This window comes from Carcharodon carcharias, chromosome 19 (genome assembly GCF_017639515.1).
Source record: "Carcharodon carcharias isolate sCarCar2 chromosome 19, sCarCar2.pri, whole genome shotgun sequence".
Taxonomy (NCBI): Eukaryota; Metazoa; Chordata; class Chondrichthyes; order Lamniformes; family Lamnidae; genus Carcharodon; species Carcharodon carcharias.
In genome coordinates this window covers 52,414,044-52,426,129 of record NC_054485.1, presented here as the reverse complement: position 1 = coordinate 52,426,129, position 12,086 = coordinate 52,414,044, and the positions used below count along the sequence as shown (strand labels likewise).

At 44.8% G+C, this 12,086-nt stretch overlaps 1 protein-coding gene across 3 annotated transcripts in view; it reads left to right on the top strand.

The window, feature by feature from the left end:
- LOC121291737 (mitogen-activated protein kinase kinase kinase 5-like) overlaps window positions 1–12,086 on the top strand; it is a 264,733-nt gene that overhangs the window by 244,702 nt on the left and 7,945 nt on the right. For all 3 annotated transcript variants that reach the window (XM_041213244.1, XM_041213246.1, XM_041213245.1), the window contains 2 exons: window positions 4,972–5,084; window positions 8,758–8,834. In XM_041213244.1, the coding sequence (XP_041069178.1) occupies window positions 4,972–5,084; window positions 8,758–8,834 (190 nt within the window). The remainder of the gene's footprint in view (window positions 1–4,971; window positions 5,085–8,757; window positions 8,835–12,086) is intronic.

Sequence of the window (12,086 nt, the reverse complement as noted above, 5' to 3'; positions counted from 1 at the left end):
TCAGGTGGGTGAGGAGTGTTTACGTTCTGATGCATAATACATCACAAATATATGAGACAAGAGGAAAGGACCAGTCTTCTCCTGTCCGCCATTTTCGTATCAATCACCTTGTACTATTACTGATCAAATTGTAACATGTATAGTTTGTTGGATTTGGTGAGGAAGATTTATAAGGGATGGGCAGATAGACCGTAAAGGAATTGAGTCTGAGATCACCCACCATTAAAGTGGAAGACATACAACAACTCTTATGAACTCAGAATGTCCCTATCAGCTTTACAACTAATTGAATATTTTTTTTATGAAGTGTTGTCACTGCTGTCATGTAGGAAACGTGGCAGCCAATTTGAGCACAGTTAGCTCCCACATATAACACTGCACTAATGATCCAGTCAGAAGAGCCGAGTGGATGATTCATCTCGGCCTCCTCGGGAGGTCCCCAGCATCACAGATGCCAGTCTTCAGCCAATTCGATTCACTCCACGTGATATCAAGAAATGGCTGAAGGCATTGGATATTGCAAAGGCTATGGGCCCTGACAACATTCCGCCCCTCGCCAAGCTGTTCCAGTACAGCTATAACACTAGCATTTACCCAGCTATGTGGAAAATTGCCCAGATATGTCCTGTCCACAAAAAACAGGACAAATCCAACCTGGCTATTTACTGCCCCATCAGCCTACTCTCCATCATCAGTAAAGTAATGGAAGGGGTCATCAACAGTGATATCAAGTGGCACTTGCTTAGCAATAACCTACTCACTGATGCCCACTTTGGGTTCCACCAGGGCCACTCAGCTCCTGACTTCATTACAGCCTTGGTTCAAACATGGACAGAAGAGTTGAACTCCAGAGGTGAGGTGAGTGTGACTGCCCTTGATATCAAGGCAGAATTTGACCGAGTGTGGCATTAAGGAGCCCTAACAATACTGGAGTCAATGGGAATCAGATTGGTCATACCTAGCACAAAGGAAGATGGTTGTGGTTGTTGGCGGTCCATCATCTTAGCTCCAAGGCATCACTGCAGGAGTTCCTCAGGATAGTGTCCTTGGCCCAACCATCTTCAACTGCTTCAAAAATGACCTTCCTTCCATCCTAAGGTCAGAAGTGGGAATGTTCACTGATGATTTCACAATTTTCAGCACCATTCGCAACTCAAGATACTGAAGCAGTCCACGTCGAAATGCAGCAAGACCTAGACACTATCCAGTCAGGGATCACCAAAAATTGAGACAGAGAAATCAAGGAAGGGAAGGGAAGTGTCAGTGATGGACCAGGTGAAAGTGGTGGCGGGGTGGAAATTGGAAGCAAAATTGATAATTTTTTCCAGATCCAGACGAGAGTATGAAGTGGCACCGAAACAGTCATCAATGTACCAAGAAAAGAGTAGTGGGACGGGGCCTGAGTAGGACTGGAACAAGGAATCTTCCACATACCCCATAAAGAGACAGGCATAACTGGGGCCCATACAGGTACCCATGGCTACACCTTTTATTAGGAGGAAGTGAGACAAGTTTAAGGAGAAATTGTTCAGTGAGAGAACAAGTTCAGCCAGGGACAATATCCAGACTTGGTCTAACAAGTGGCAAGTAACACAAGTGTCAGGCAAAGACCAGCTCCAACAAGAAAGAATCTAACCATCACCCCTTGACGTTTAATAGTATTACAATTGCTGAATTCCTACACTATTAATGCCCTGGGGTTACCATCGACCATAAACTGAACTGAACTAGCCATATAAATACTATGGCTATAAGAGCAGGTAGAAAGGTAGGAATCCTGCAGTGAGTAACTCACCACCTGACTCCCCAAAGCCTGTCCACCATCTATAAGGCACAAGTCAGGAGTGTGATGGAATGCTCTCCACATGCCTGGATGAGTGCAGCTCCAACAACACTCAAGAAGCTGCACACCGTCCAGGACAAAGCAACCCGCTTGATTGGCACCTCATCCACAAACATTCACTCCCTCCACCTCCGATGCACAGTATCAGCAGTGTGTACCATCTACAAGATGAACTGCAGAAACTCACCAAGCCTCCTTAGGCAGCAGCTTCCAAACCCACGACCACTACCATCTAGAAGGACAAAGGCAGCAGATACATGGGAAAATCACCAACTGGAAGTTGCCCTCCAAGCCACTCACCATCCTGACTTGGAAATATATTGCTGTTCCTTCACTGCTGCTGGGTCAAAATCCTGGACCTTCCTTCCTAACAGCACTGTGGGTGTACTGACAGCACATGGACTGGAGTGGCCAGCAGTTCACCACCACCTTCTCAAGAGCAGTTTGTATGGTCAATAAATGCTGGCCCAGCCAGCGATGCCCACACCCATGGGTGAATAAAAAACAAATCGGCTGTTTTGAGTGGTTTTGGTTGAGGAATACATATTGGCTGGGACACCAGGGGGAATCTCCCATTTTCTTTGAAATTATATCATTGAAGGGTTAAAATGGCATGGTGCCAACTGTTGGCTTTGTTACTGCAGCTGTGTAGGTAGATTGAGATTAATGTGCACCAATCAGTCAAATGGGCAGGTGAGCTCAGCTGTTGCAAGTTGCTGCATTCGCAATACTAACATGAGGGGCATAAATTGAATGGCCTGTTTCTGTCCTGTACCTTTTATGGAATTCCCTGTAATTCACATACGTATAAATATCGAGCAATGTGGTGTGCAACCGCCAGTACCAAACTGAAGAGAGTTTGTGGGCACAAATGGTGAGCATTGAGTAACCCCGTCGACCCCATGCTTCCTGTCAGAACACTCTGCTGGAACGGGACATGGGTTTGAAGTGAGGGCTATATTGTTGTATGCAGGGTCTCTGATCGGCACTCACTTGGACCCCAGCTCCCTGCCAGCAGTGAGCAATGGGAGGAGCTTATCTTTAAGTTCCATAATATGTAAAATTACATTTCCTGCAAAGTCAGAGTATATGTTTCATTCAGTCATGTTCCTATTAAATGCACATTTGTGCTTCGAGGAGATGAAAGACTAGTGTGTTAACCTGTCCTCAGAAATCAAGTGATCCCATTGGAGCAGTGTTGAGGCAGCTGGGGTTTTCCATCAGCCAGCACTCAGTGAATAGACATGATTTGGACATACTGCCTCCACATTCCTCTCTTCAAAGACATTTCCTGGTGTAGATTTAAACAGCTGTGGCAGCTGCAGTGGGCAAACAGGAACAAGTGTGTCCCTCATACCCGTCACTTCAAAGATGCTGAAAGCTCATTTTTTTCTTTCTTCAAGAGCGTTTTGTTTGCCTATTTCAATGTGGATGCTCATCAGGATTTAGCAATTGAACTTGACTTGTCCAATTTAATCCAATTATACTTGATCTCCATCTCCCCACACCACCTTCACCAGGAGGAAGGAAACTACCACAACCAGTGTCAGCGCACTTGTCAACAATTTACATTTGTATAGCACCTTTCATCAAGATAAACATCCCAAGCCTCAAGGAAGCATAAGTGAAATGGGTGCTGAGTCAAAGAAGTGGTTTCGAAGAGAACTTTAAAGGAGCAGGTCAGCACTTCAGATGAGATGATTTTCATCGAGAAATTGAAAACCCCACGACATTATTTGAAGACGAGTAGGCAAGATCGCCTGGTGTCCCTGGCCAACATTCTTCCCTCAATCAACAGCCCAAAAAAAAAACCAGATGAACTGGTCCTCTTTCTTGTTCTTTGTTTTTTCATCTTTGGGGTGGATTCTGGAATGTTTGCAATCTGCAATTCATTCCTCCCTGGTAGTGTCGGCATAAGGGCATGGTAGGGGGCTGCACATGAGTTCCTGATGCCCTAGGATATTGTTTTACCCCACAAAGAGTAAATTAATCTATTTTGTGAAATGCACTGAACTCTGAACATTTCCATAAAAGCAAAGTACTGCAGATGCTGGAAATCTGAAACAAAAACAAAAACTTTCAGAGAAACTCAGCAGGCCTGACAGCATCTGTGGAGAGAAAGACAGAGTTAACGTTTCGAGTCTGTATGACTCTTCATGACTCTTCTTGAAACGTTAACTCTGTCTTTCTCTCCATAGATGCTGAGAGACCTGCTGAGTTTTTCCAGCAGTTTTTGTTTTTGTTTCTGAACGTTTCCAATGTGTAAGTGGCTCGTAGGGCAGGTCACTGATTGGAAAGGCGGGAATTTGATGCCTCTGCTGGTTACAGCTGATCTTGCATGGGGCAAAATTCTTGGCCACCGCTCAGCCCCACTTCCCACTACTGAGAGATGATGAAGGGCAGGGTCATTGTTGCTGCTGTCACTCAGCCCCCAGAAAGTGAGCAGCATCTGGAGACCTGGGAATGGTCTCAACCACAGGAAGCATGTGCTGCAATGAGAGATAAGATGGGGGCCAGAAAGATTTTCATCCAGTCATAAACATTCAAATATGGAGTCAGTTTGGATTGGCTGGGTCTGAGCAGCATTTATAGATATCTTTGTTTAAACATCCTGGTTTAATGACTTACTCCTCTGCATAACCATGAACAGATTCATCATGGCAAGGATATTAGTGCCCTTGGCTTGCTTTGGACAAGTCAGAGGGGCCAGGATGGGTATTCGTAATCTAAATTATAAGGAAAAGTTCAGGATGTTGAAACTGTTTTCTTTGGGAAAAAGGAGTTAACAGCATTGAAGTTTTTAAGATTTCTGGGTGAAGTGTTAGCTTAAGAGGAATAGTCCAAAATCCAAGGGAGGTAACTGAAGAGTGAGAAAGGGAAAAGAAAATCTTCAGGACTTTTTTGTTTAGCTCATAGGGTAGGATTGGAAATATCTTTGAACTGAATGGATAAATGGGTTTAAGTAACATTGGATTGAGGTATGGGTTGGAGATTGATCAGGAAAAGGTCAGGCTTCTTGACCTTGCCTGTTTGAATTCAGTTTGAAAATCAGCTCTCTTTCTATGAAATTTGAAAGTGGAATTTGGTGGGAACTCCTTAATAAGGTTCTCTTCAATGTTCTTGACCAGATATCTTTTCAGTTGCTCTTTGTGGCTTCCATACGACCTCTGTGGACTCCGAAGCTGAGGAACTCAAACGGTGGCTGTTGACAGCACAAGCCGATCAACGAACAATTGACAAGGTAAGAGGTATTCTGGTTTGTGTAGAGTGTTATGAGATTATAGTGGGAAGTGCTGTAATATGCCTTTTAGCGATATCAGCATGATATCACTTGAAGGGAAATGTGTCTTGTGATTGTTTCATTTTTGCTTTGAGCAGAGCACACACGCACAGCTCCGATGTCTCCAAGCTTTATACCCATGTATATCTGTGCACATGTGCCTAGTCTTAATAAGTTAATCCACATTGCGTTTACCCAATCTTTTATGAGTATTTGGAGCCTTGTGTCTTGTACAGTAAATAAACCCAAGGTTTTATATGATTATAATAATACCACAGGAGATAATGAGACAGAGATGTTTACAGATCGGCAGGAGAGACTTTGCTGGCAGTACTCTTTTTATGGGTTGTCTGCTGGTACCTGTGCATGTACTTAATGAATGACCATTCAAAAGCTATACTGGAGGGCTGGGCATAACTCTACCCAATTAGGAGTCAGTGGTTTCAGGAGAAAGGGGAAAATAATAGTAACAGCTTATATTTATATTGTGCCTTTGATTGATTGAATATATTTGATGTAGACATTAATCTTGCAGTTGAAGCCTTGTATTGCTAGAATTGTGGGGCAGGATTTCTTGCCATGCCATCAAAAAAGACCCCTGCTAATGTTGGCAATCCTGCAGCCAATTCACGCGCTGCAGATAGTTAATTGCTGGAGACAGGTCCACCCTTGCTCAGGAGGAAGTCCCACCTCAGAGAGCTGAGCAGTGCTACTGGGAGCGGTGGCCACTGCTGGCACTGCAGGTAGCCCCCAGATTGGAGGTGCTGGAAGCCCAGACCAGGTAAGTGCAAATGTCACCCAGTGAGGGATGGAGGGGAGGCCCCAGAGTGGTTGATTTGCAGGTCGGGTTGGAAAAGCCAGTATTGGAAGAAGCCCCCTGTGGGGGACAAACCTTGGAGCCTTGGATGGGGGCACCCAATCAGGAAAGGGGGCCTGTGGTAGAGAGGCGCCCCAACCTCTTTCTGCTGGCCTCAAAATTGCCCCGGGCGAAAAGCGGCTATAAGTGGCCATTAATTGGCGACTTAAGGCCCTCAACTGTGGTGAGGGAAAGCAGGCCACAATAGGCCTGAGCCCTGTAAAATTTCAGACAGCTCGGGGGTAGGTGGCAGGAAGACCACCCAGGCAATTTAAGCACTGGTCCCCCCCCAACCCACCCCCAAACAACCACCTGTAAACCCACTGGTGTGGGCCCGTAAAATTCTGCTCATGGACCCTCTGAATATGAGTACAGCTCTCTCCTGTTGAAGCTACCACACCTCTTGAATGGGAGCTCAATGCTCTCATGCCCAAGCCGTTCTATGCGCTGGTATCCTCTCCTATAACGGGAATTGATTGACTTCAGAGGAACCGTTACCTTTCTGTATTCTGCAGAGAAAGATTGAGAAAGAGAGAGGATACAAGCAGAAGGCTGAGGAATTGAGAAGATGACAAAAAGCAAAGAATAAAGGCTAGAAGTAGAAGTAAATAACTTGTGAATGTGATGGACAAGGATAAGAAAAGAACAGAGAAATTAGGAAAGGCAGCCATTTTAAACTGGAACCATAACACCCCTGATCATTGACCTGGAACGTTAACTCTGTTTTTGCTCCACAGATACTGCCTGACCTGCTGAGTATTTCCCATGTTTTCTGTTTTTATTTGATGACACTCCCAGATGACAGGCTCCTCAGATAGTCCATTAAATTCTCCTGTTAGGGAAGACCATTTGAAAATATCTGTATAGACCGGGTCATTTGTCAAATCTGCACCCTTCCTAACGATAAGTTCCTGGATATATACCTATGTTTCCCTGGTAACTGCTCAGCAGTTAGATCTATCGGTGATCAGAAGCACTATTTAACTGCTTGTGTTTTGTGTTGGAGACTGGTCCTCATTGCGTGCTGTACAATTGCAAACACTGGCAGGCAATGGAATCGACAGTACAGCCACTAAATGTTTGCATTCCTCCTGGTCTTAAGCCACATGGAGTTGCTCATTCACTGGAGTACAGATGACATGTATTTCTCATGACAATAAAGTGTTGTAAAATAAAATTGTGCTGTTTCAGTGAGCCTGGGGGAATACAACAAGCTGTGAATAAACACTGGAATGATGAAACATATGCTGTTTGACTGATGATGTGTATATTACACATCTTGGGTCCTCTCAGCACTCCTGGGCCCTTAGGCAGTGTTATTAATGTACTGGAAAAAATCAACAATGTTTGCATCAAAAATGTTTGCATACAAAATAAATGGCTGCAGGTCCCAAAGGGGTTTGCAGTTTAATTTGACTGCACATTAATCCACTTAAAGAAGGAGGCATTCCCCACTGATGAGGGCAGCTAATGCCCAGCTATGCCCAATAGGATGCTGAACCATACATCAGGAAGGTGCCAGTTTTTTAAAAATTCTTTTCTTGGGGTGTGGGCGTCGCTGGATGGGCCAGCATTTATTGCCCATCTGTAATTGCCCTTGAGAAGGTGGTGGTGAGCTGCCTTCTTGAACCACTACAGTCCATGTGGTGTAGGTACACCAACAGTGCTGTTGGGAAGGGGGTTCCAGGGTTTTGACTCTGCAACAGTGAAGGAACGGCAATATACTTCCAAGTCAGGATGGTGAGTGGCTTAGAGGGGAACTTCCAGGTGCTGGTGTTCCCATCTATCTGCTGCCCTCATCCTTCTAGATGGTGGAGGTGATGGGTTTGGAAGGTGATGCCAAAGGAGGCTTAGTGAGTTCCTGCAGTGCCTTTTGCAGATGGTACACACTGCTGTCACTGTACATTGGTGGTGGAGGGAGTGTTGTTTGTGGATGTGGTAGCAATCAAGTGGGCTGCTTTGTCCTGGATGGTGTCAACCTCTTTGAGTCTTGTGGGAGCTGCACTCATCCAGGCAAGTGATGAGTATTCCATCACACTCCTAACTTGTGCCTTGTAGATGGTGGACAGGCTTTCGGGAGTCAGGAGGTGAGTTACTCTGTGCACCATTCCTAGTCTCTGACCTGAGATTTAATCTAGGTCAGTGCTCATCTGAGCTGAAGCCGCAGATACTGACCCCCAAAGTGCCTTGCTCAGGAAACCCACCTACCTGGATGGGTCTGATCAGGAAGGTGTGTCCCAGGTGGGGAAGTTACTTGAAACTGGTCCTGTTGACCCAGCCACTGGGAGAAAATGGGTCTGTGCACGTTGTTGTTGGTTGATGATCAATCTGGTCAGGCTGTAAATTCCTCTTCCAATGGTCAGATTATCCACAGCAGTGAGTTACTGAGCCAAATAGACCCAGTTCAATTCTTGATCCAATTTACCTAACCTCAGCTCCTCCATTTAGCGGCCTTGTGAATAAACAGCCAAGTTGATTGCTCGCCAGTTACCCCCACCTGAACAGGTGCCAGGTGAGGACATTGTTGGTTTCAACTGTGATGCTCCTAAGGGCGAATAGCCACTGACAGTGCCTGCTTAGGTCAATGCATAGAGAATGACTTCATGGTGAGAGTTACCAGAGGATGCTGGAGCTCATGAAATGGCAACCAGGCAAGGACCCAGCACCCTCAGGAGAGTTATCAAAGAGGTCAGAGAGAACATGGGGTCAGAATCAGCTGTGAGATTACATGACAATGTAATGTTTACTCTCATGCTCTTTGCTGTGCTCATGTTACAGATTGTAGCCAATGGTTACACACTGCAGGATCTTCTCACTGATGTAACAAGGGATGATTTGAAATACATCCAGATAAGGTAAATGCTGTGACTGAGATTCTGTCGGTCAGTTGTTTATGCTGAATTACAGTTTGAATTCTGAGTGACCTTCCTGTTCCAGGTGAACTGGGGTTCAGTGGTTCGGCTCTTGCGTCTTGAGTCAGAAAACCCGTGGATACAAGGCCCACTGCAGAGGCTTGAGCATGTCATTCATGCTGATGCTCCAGTGCTGTACTGAGGGAATGCTGCACTGTCAGAGGTCTTTCAGACAAGACACTAAACGGAGACCTCGTCTGTCTGTTCTGGTTCCTATTAAAGATCCCATGGCAGTATTAGAGGAAATTCATAGAGCTCACTCAGTATCCTGGCCTGTATTTATTCCTTAACCAATGTCACTACAAACAGAGTAGCTGGTCTTTTACCTCATTGTTGTATGTGGAATCTTGCTTTGTAAAGCTTGGCTGCCATGTTTCATAAATTACACTTCTAAAAGTAATCAGTTGGTTATAGAGCATTCAGAGATGCCCCGAGGATGTAACAGAGGCTATGTAAATGTAAGTTACTTTTCATTGTACATCATGAACCATTTCCCCAGCATTGTGAGCACAGGAAATCATGGGTTTAAAATTAATTCTCCATGTTAGTGTAAACTAGGTGATGGTGAGCCAGCAGCCATGTCACATCAAGCTCATTGATGTTGTTTAAAGGAAATTGGAGGGAACAGAAAACAGACAACTGATTGGCTATTGCCTGGCTTTCACTAACATGGAAGACCAGTTTGACCCTCGGTATCTCAGTGTTAGCTGTAGTACCTAGATGTTCTCTCTGTGGTGTGCTACTATAGAGATAGATACCCTGCTCCACATACCAAGTTCTCAGACTCAATCTACCCTTTAATGTATCCCAAATACCATCTGACCTGAACCAGTTTGACTTTATTCCCCAGGGACTGAAGTTTTAACACAGATGGAATAGCCCCGGACCTAAGAGGGACATTTCCTCAACTTATGCTCCTCATGCAATAATGGACAAAGACCCAGGGCAAGAAATGTGCAGGTTTACAAGGCTTGCTTGTGCATAATTCTTCAAGTCAGGAACTCAAACTCTCAAAATCGGTCTGGGGTTCTCACAAGTACCTGAGGTCGAGAGGCTTGGAAGACAAGAACTTGTCCAGGTTTCTCGGGAGCCCTTCAGGCAAGCTTCAAACCTGGTACAGTTCTGACTGAATGTAGTCTGCATTGCTTGGTGCTGAAAGCTAACCCAAGGATGGACCTGTGTGGGAGGAGCAATGGCAGCAGGAGATAAAAACTGGCAGCAGAGAGGGAGGCCCAACACAGGGAGAGCTGACCTGCATGGGAAGAGCAGCGGCAGCGGGAGATAAAAACTGGCAGCAGGGGAGCCCCTTCAATCTGTTTCTACCTTATAGAGCTGAAGTTTGACATCAAAGGAAAACAGGTAGGTGATTGGTGGGTATCTCTTCCATGTCTCTTTTGATTGGCCAGTGGTCTAGATCAGGAGACGTTATTACAGCTGAGGAGCACAGTTAAGAAATTCACTTTTAAAATATTTAACATCCAAATTAAGCAATTAAATAGAATAGAGATGGCTGGGCAAGTGATGTGTTGCAGCTGTAGTATGTGGGCACTGGTGGACGCCGGTGCGATCCATGGTGACCACGTCTGCAGCAAGTGTTGACTCCTTGAGGCACTTCAATTCAGAGATGATGAGCTGGAGTCCGAGCTGCGGACACTGCAACACATCAGGGAGAGGGAGAGTTACCTGGACACTGTTTCAGGAGACAGTCCCAGCCCTTAGATTAATAATATCAAATTTGGACCATGGTCAGGGACAGGAGGGTGTGACTACGAGTGAGGCAGGTATGGGAATCCAGAATTTCGCTTTGGAGGAGCCTCAGCCAGTGCCCTTGCCCAATAGGTATGAGGTTCTTGCTCCTGGTGGACGAGGGCCAAAGGGTTCAATTGAAGTTTAAAAAATCAAAAAGTAACAAGAGAGCAGAGGTGCAGGGAAGTGGAGAGGCAAACAATAACCAAAGTGTGACATGAAGGGGCAGAAAATATAAGCAGAAGAATGCAGCAGAAAGCAGAACCAGAATGAGCAATAATGGTAAAATGTCAAAGTTTAAAGCTCCTTATCTGAATGCACACAGCATTTGTAACAAGATAGGTGAGTTGATGACACAAATAGAAATAAATGAATATGACTTGATAGCTATTACAGAGACGTGGTTGTAGGGTGACCAAGACTGGGGAACTCAATATTCAAGGGTATTCGATGTTCCGGAAAAATAGGTAAAAAGGAAAAGGAGGTGGGGTGGCTTTGTTTATAAAGGAAAGTATCAGTGTGATGGTGAGTAGATATAAGTGCAATAGATCATGATGTGGAATTAGTTTGGATGGAAATAAGGAATAGCAAGGGAAACAAGTCACGAGTGGGAGTCGTCTATAGGCCCCCAATCTGTTGCCTCACTGTAGGACAAAGTATAAATCATGAAATTATGGAGGTGTGTAAGAAGGGCACTACAATTGTCACGGGTGATTTAATCTGCGTGTTGACATAGACAAATCAGATTGGCAGGGGTAACATTGAATACGAATTTGTAGAGTGCATCAGGAATTGTTTCTTAGAGCAACATGTTGCAGAACCTACCCAGGAACAGGCTATTTTAGATCTAGTAATGTGTAATGAGGTGGGATTAATAAAGAAATATCGTATTACTCTAGGGGGTAGCAATCACAACATGGTAAAATTTCAAATGCAGTTTGAGGGCGAGCAACGCGGGTCTCAAGCCAGTGACCTCAACTTAAATAAAGGCAATTACAGAGGTATGAAGAAAGAGTTGTCTAAAGCGGGCTGGGAAAATAGACTAAGGGGAAGGTCAGTGGATGAGCAGTGGCAGACATTTAAGCAGATATTTCATAACACTCAGCAAAAATTTATCCTGGTCAAAAAGAAGGGCTCGACAAGAAGGATGAACCACTCATGGTTAACAAAGGTGGTCAAGGAGAGTATCCAATCAAAAACTAAGGCATACAAAGTAGTGAAAATTAGTGGTAGGCCAGAGGATTGGGAATTTTTTAGGAACCAGCAGTGGATGACTAAAAATCTAATAAAGAGGGAGAAAATTGATTTTGAAAGTAAATTGGCAAGAAATGTAAAACAAACAGCAAAAGCTTCTAAGGGTATATAAAAAGAAAGAGAGTGGCTAAAGTGAGCGTGGGACCCTTGGAAGATATGACTGGAGAATTGATAATGGGGAACAGGGAAATGGCA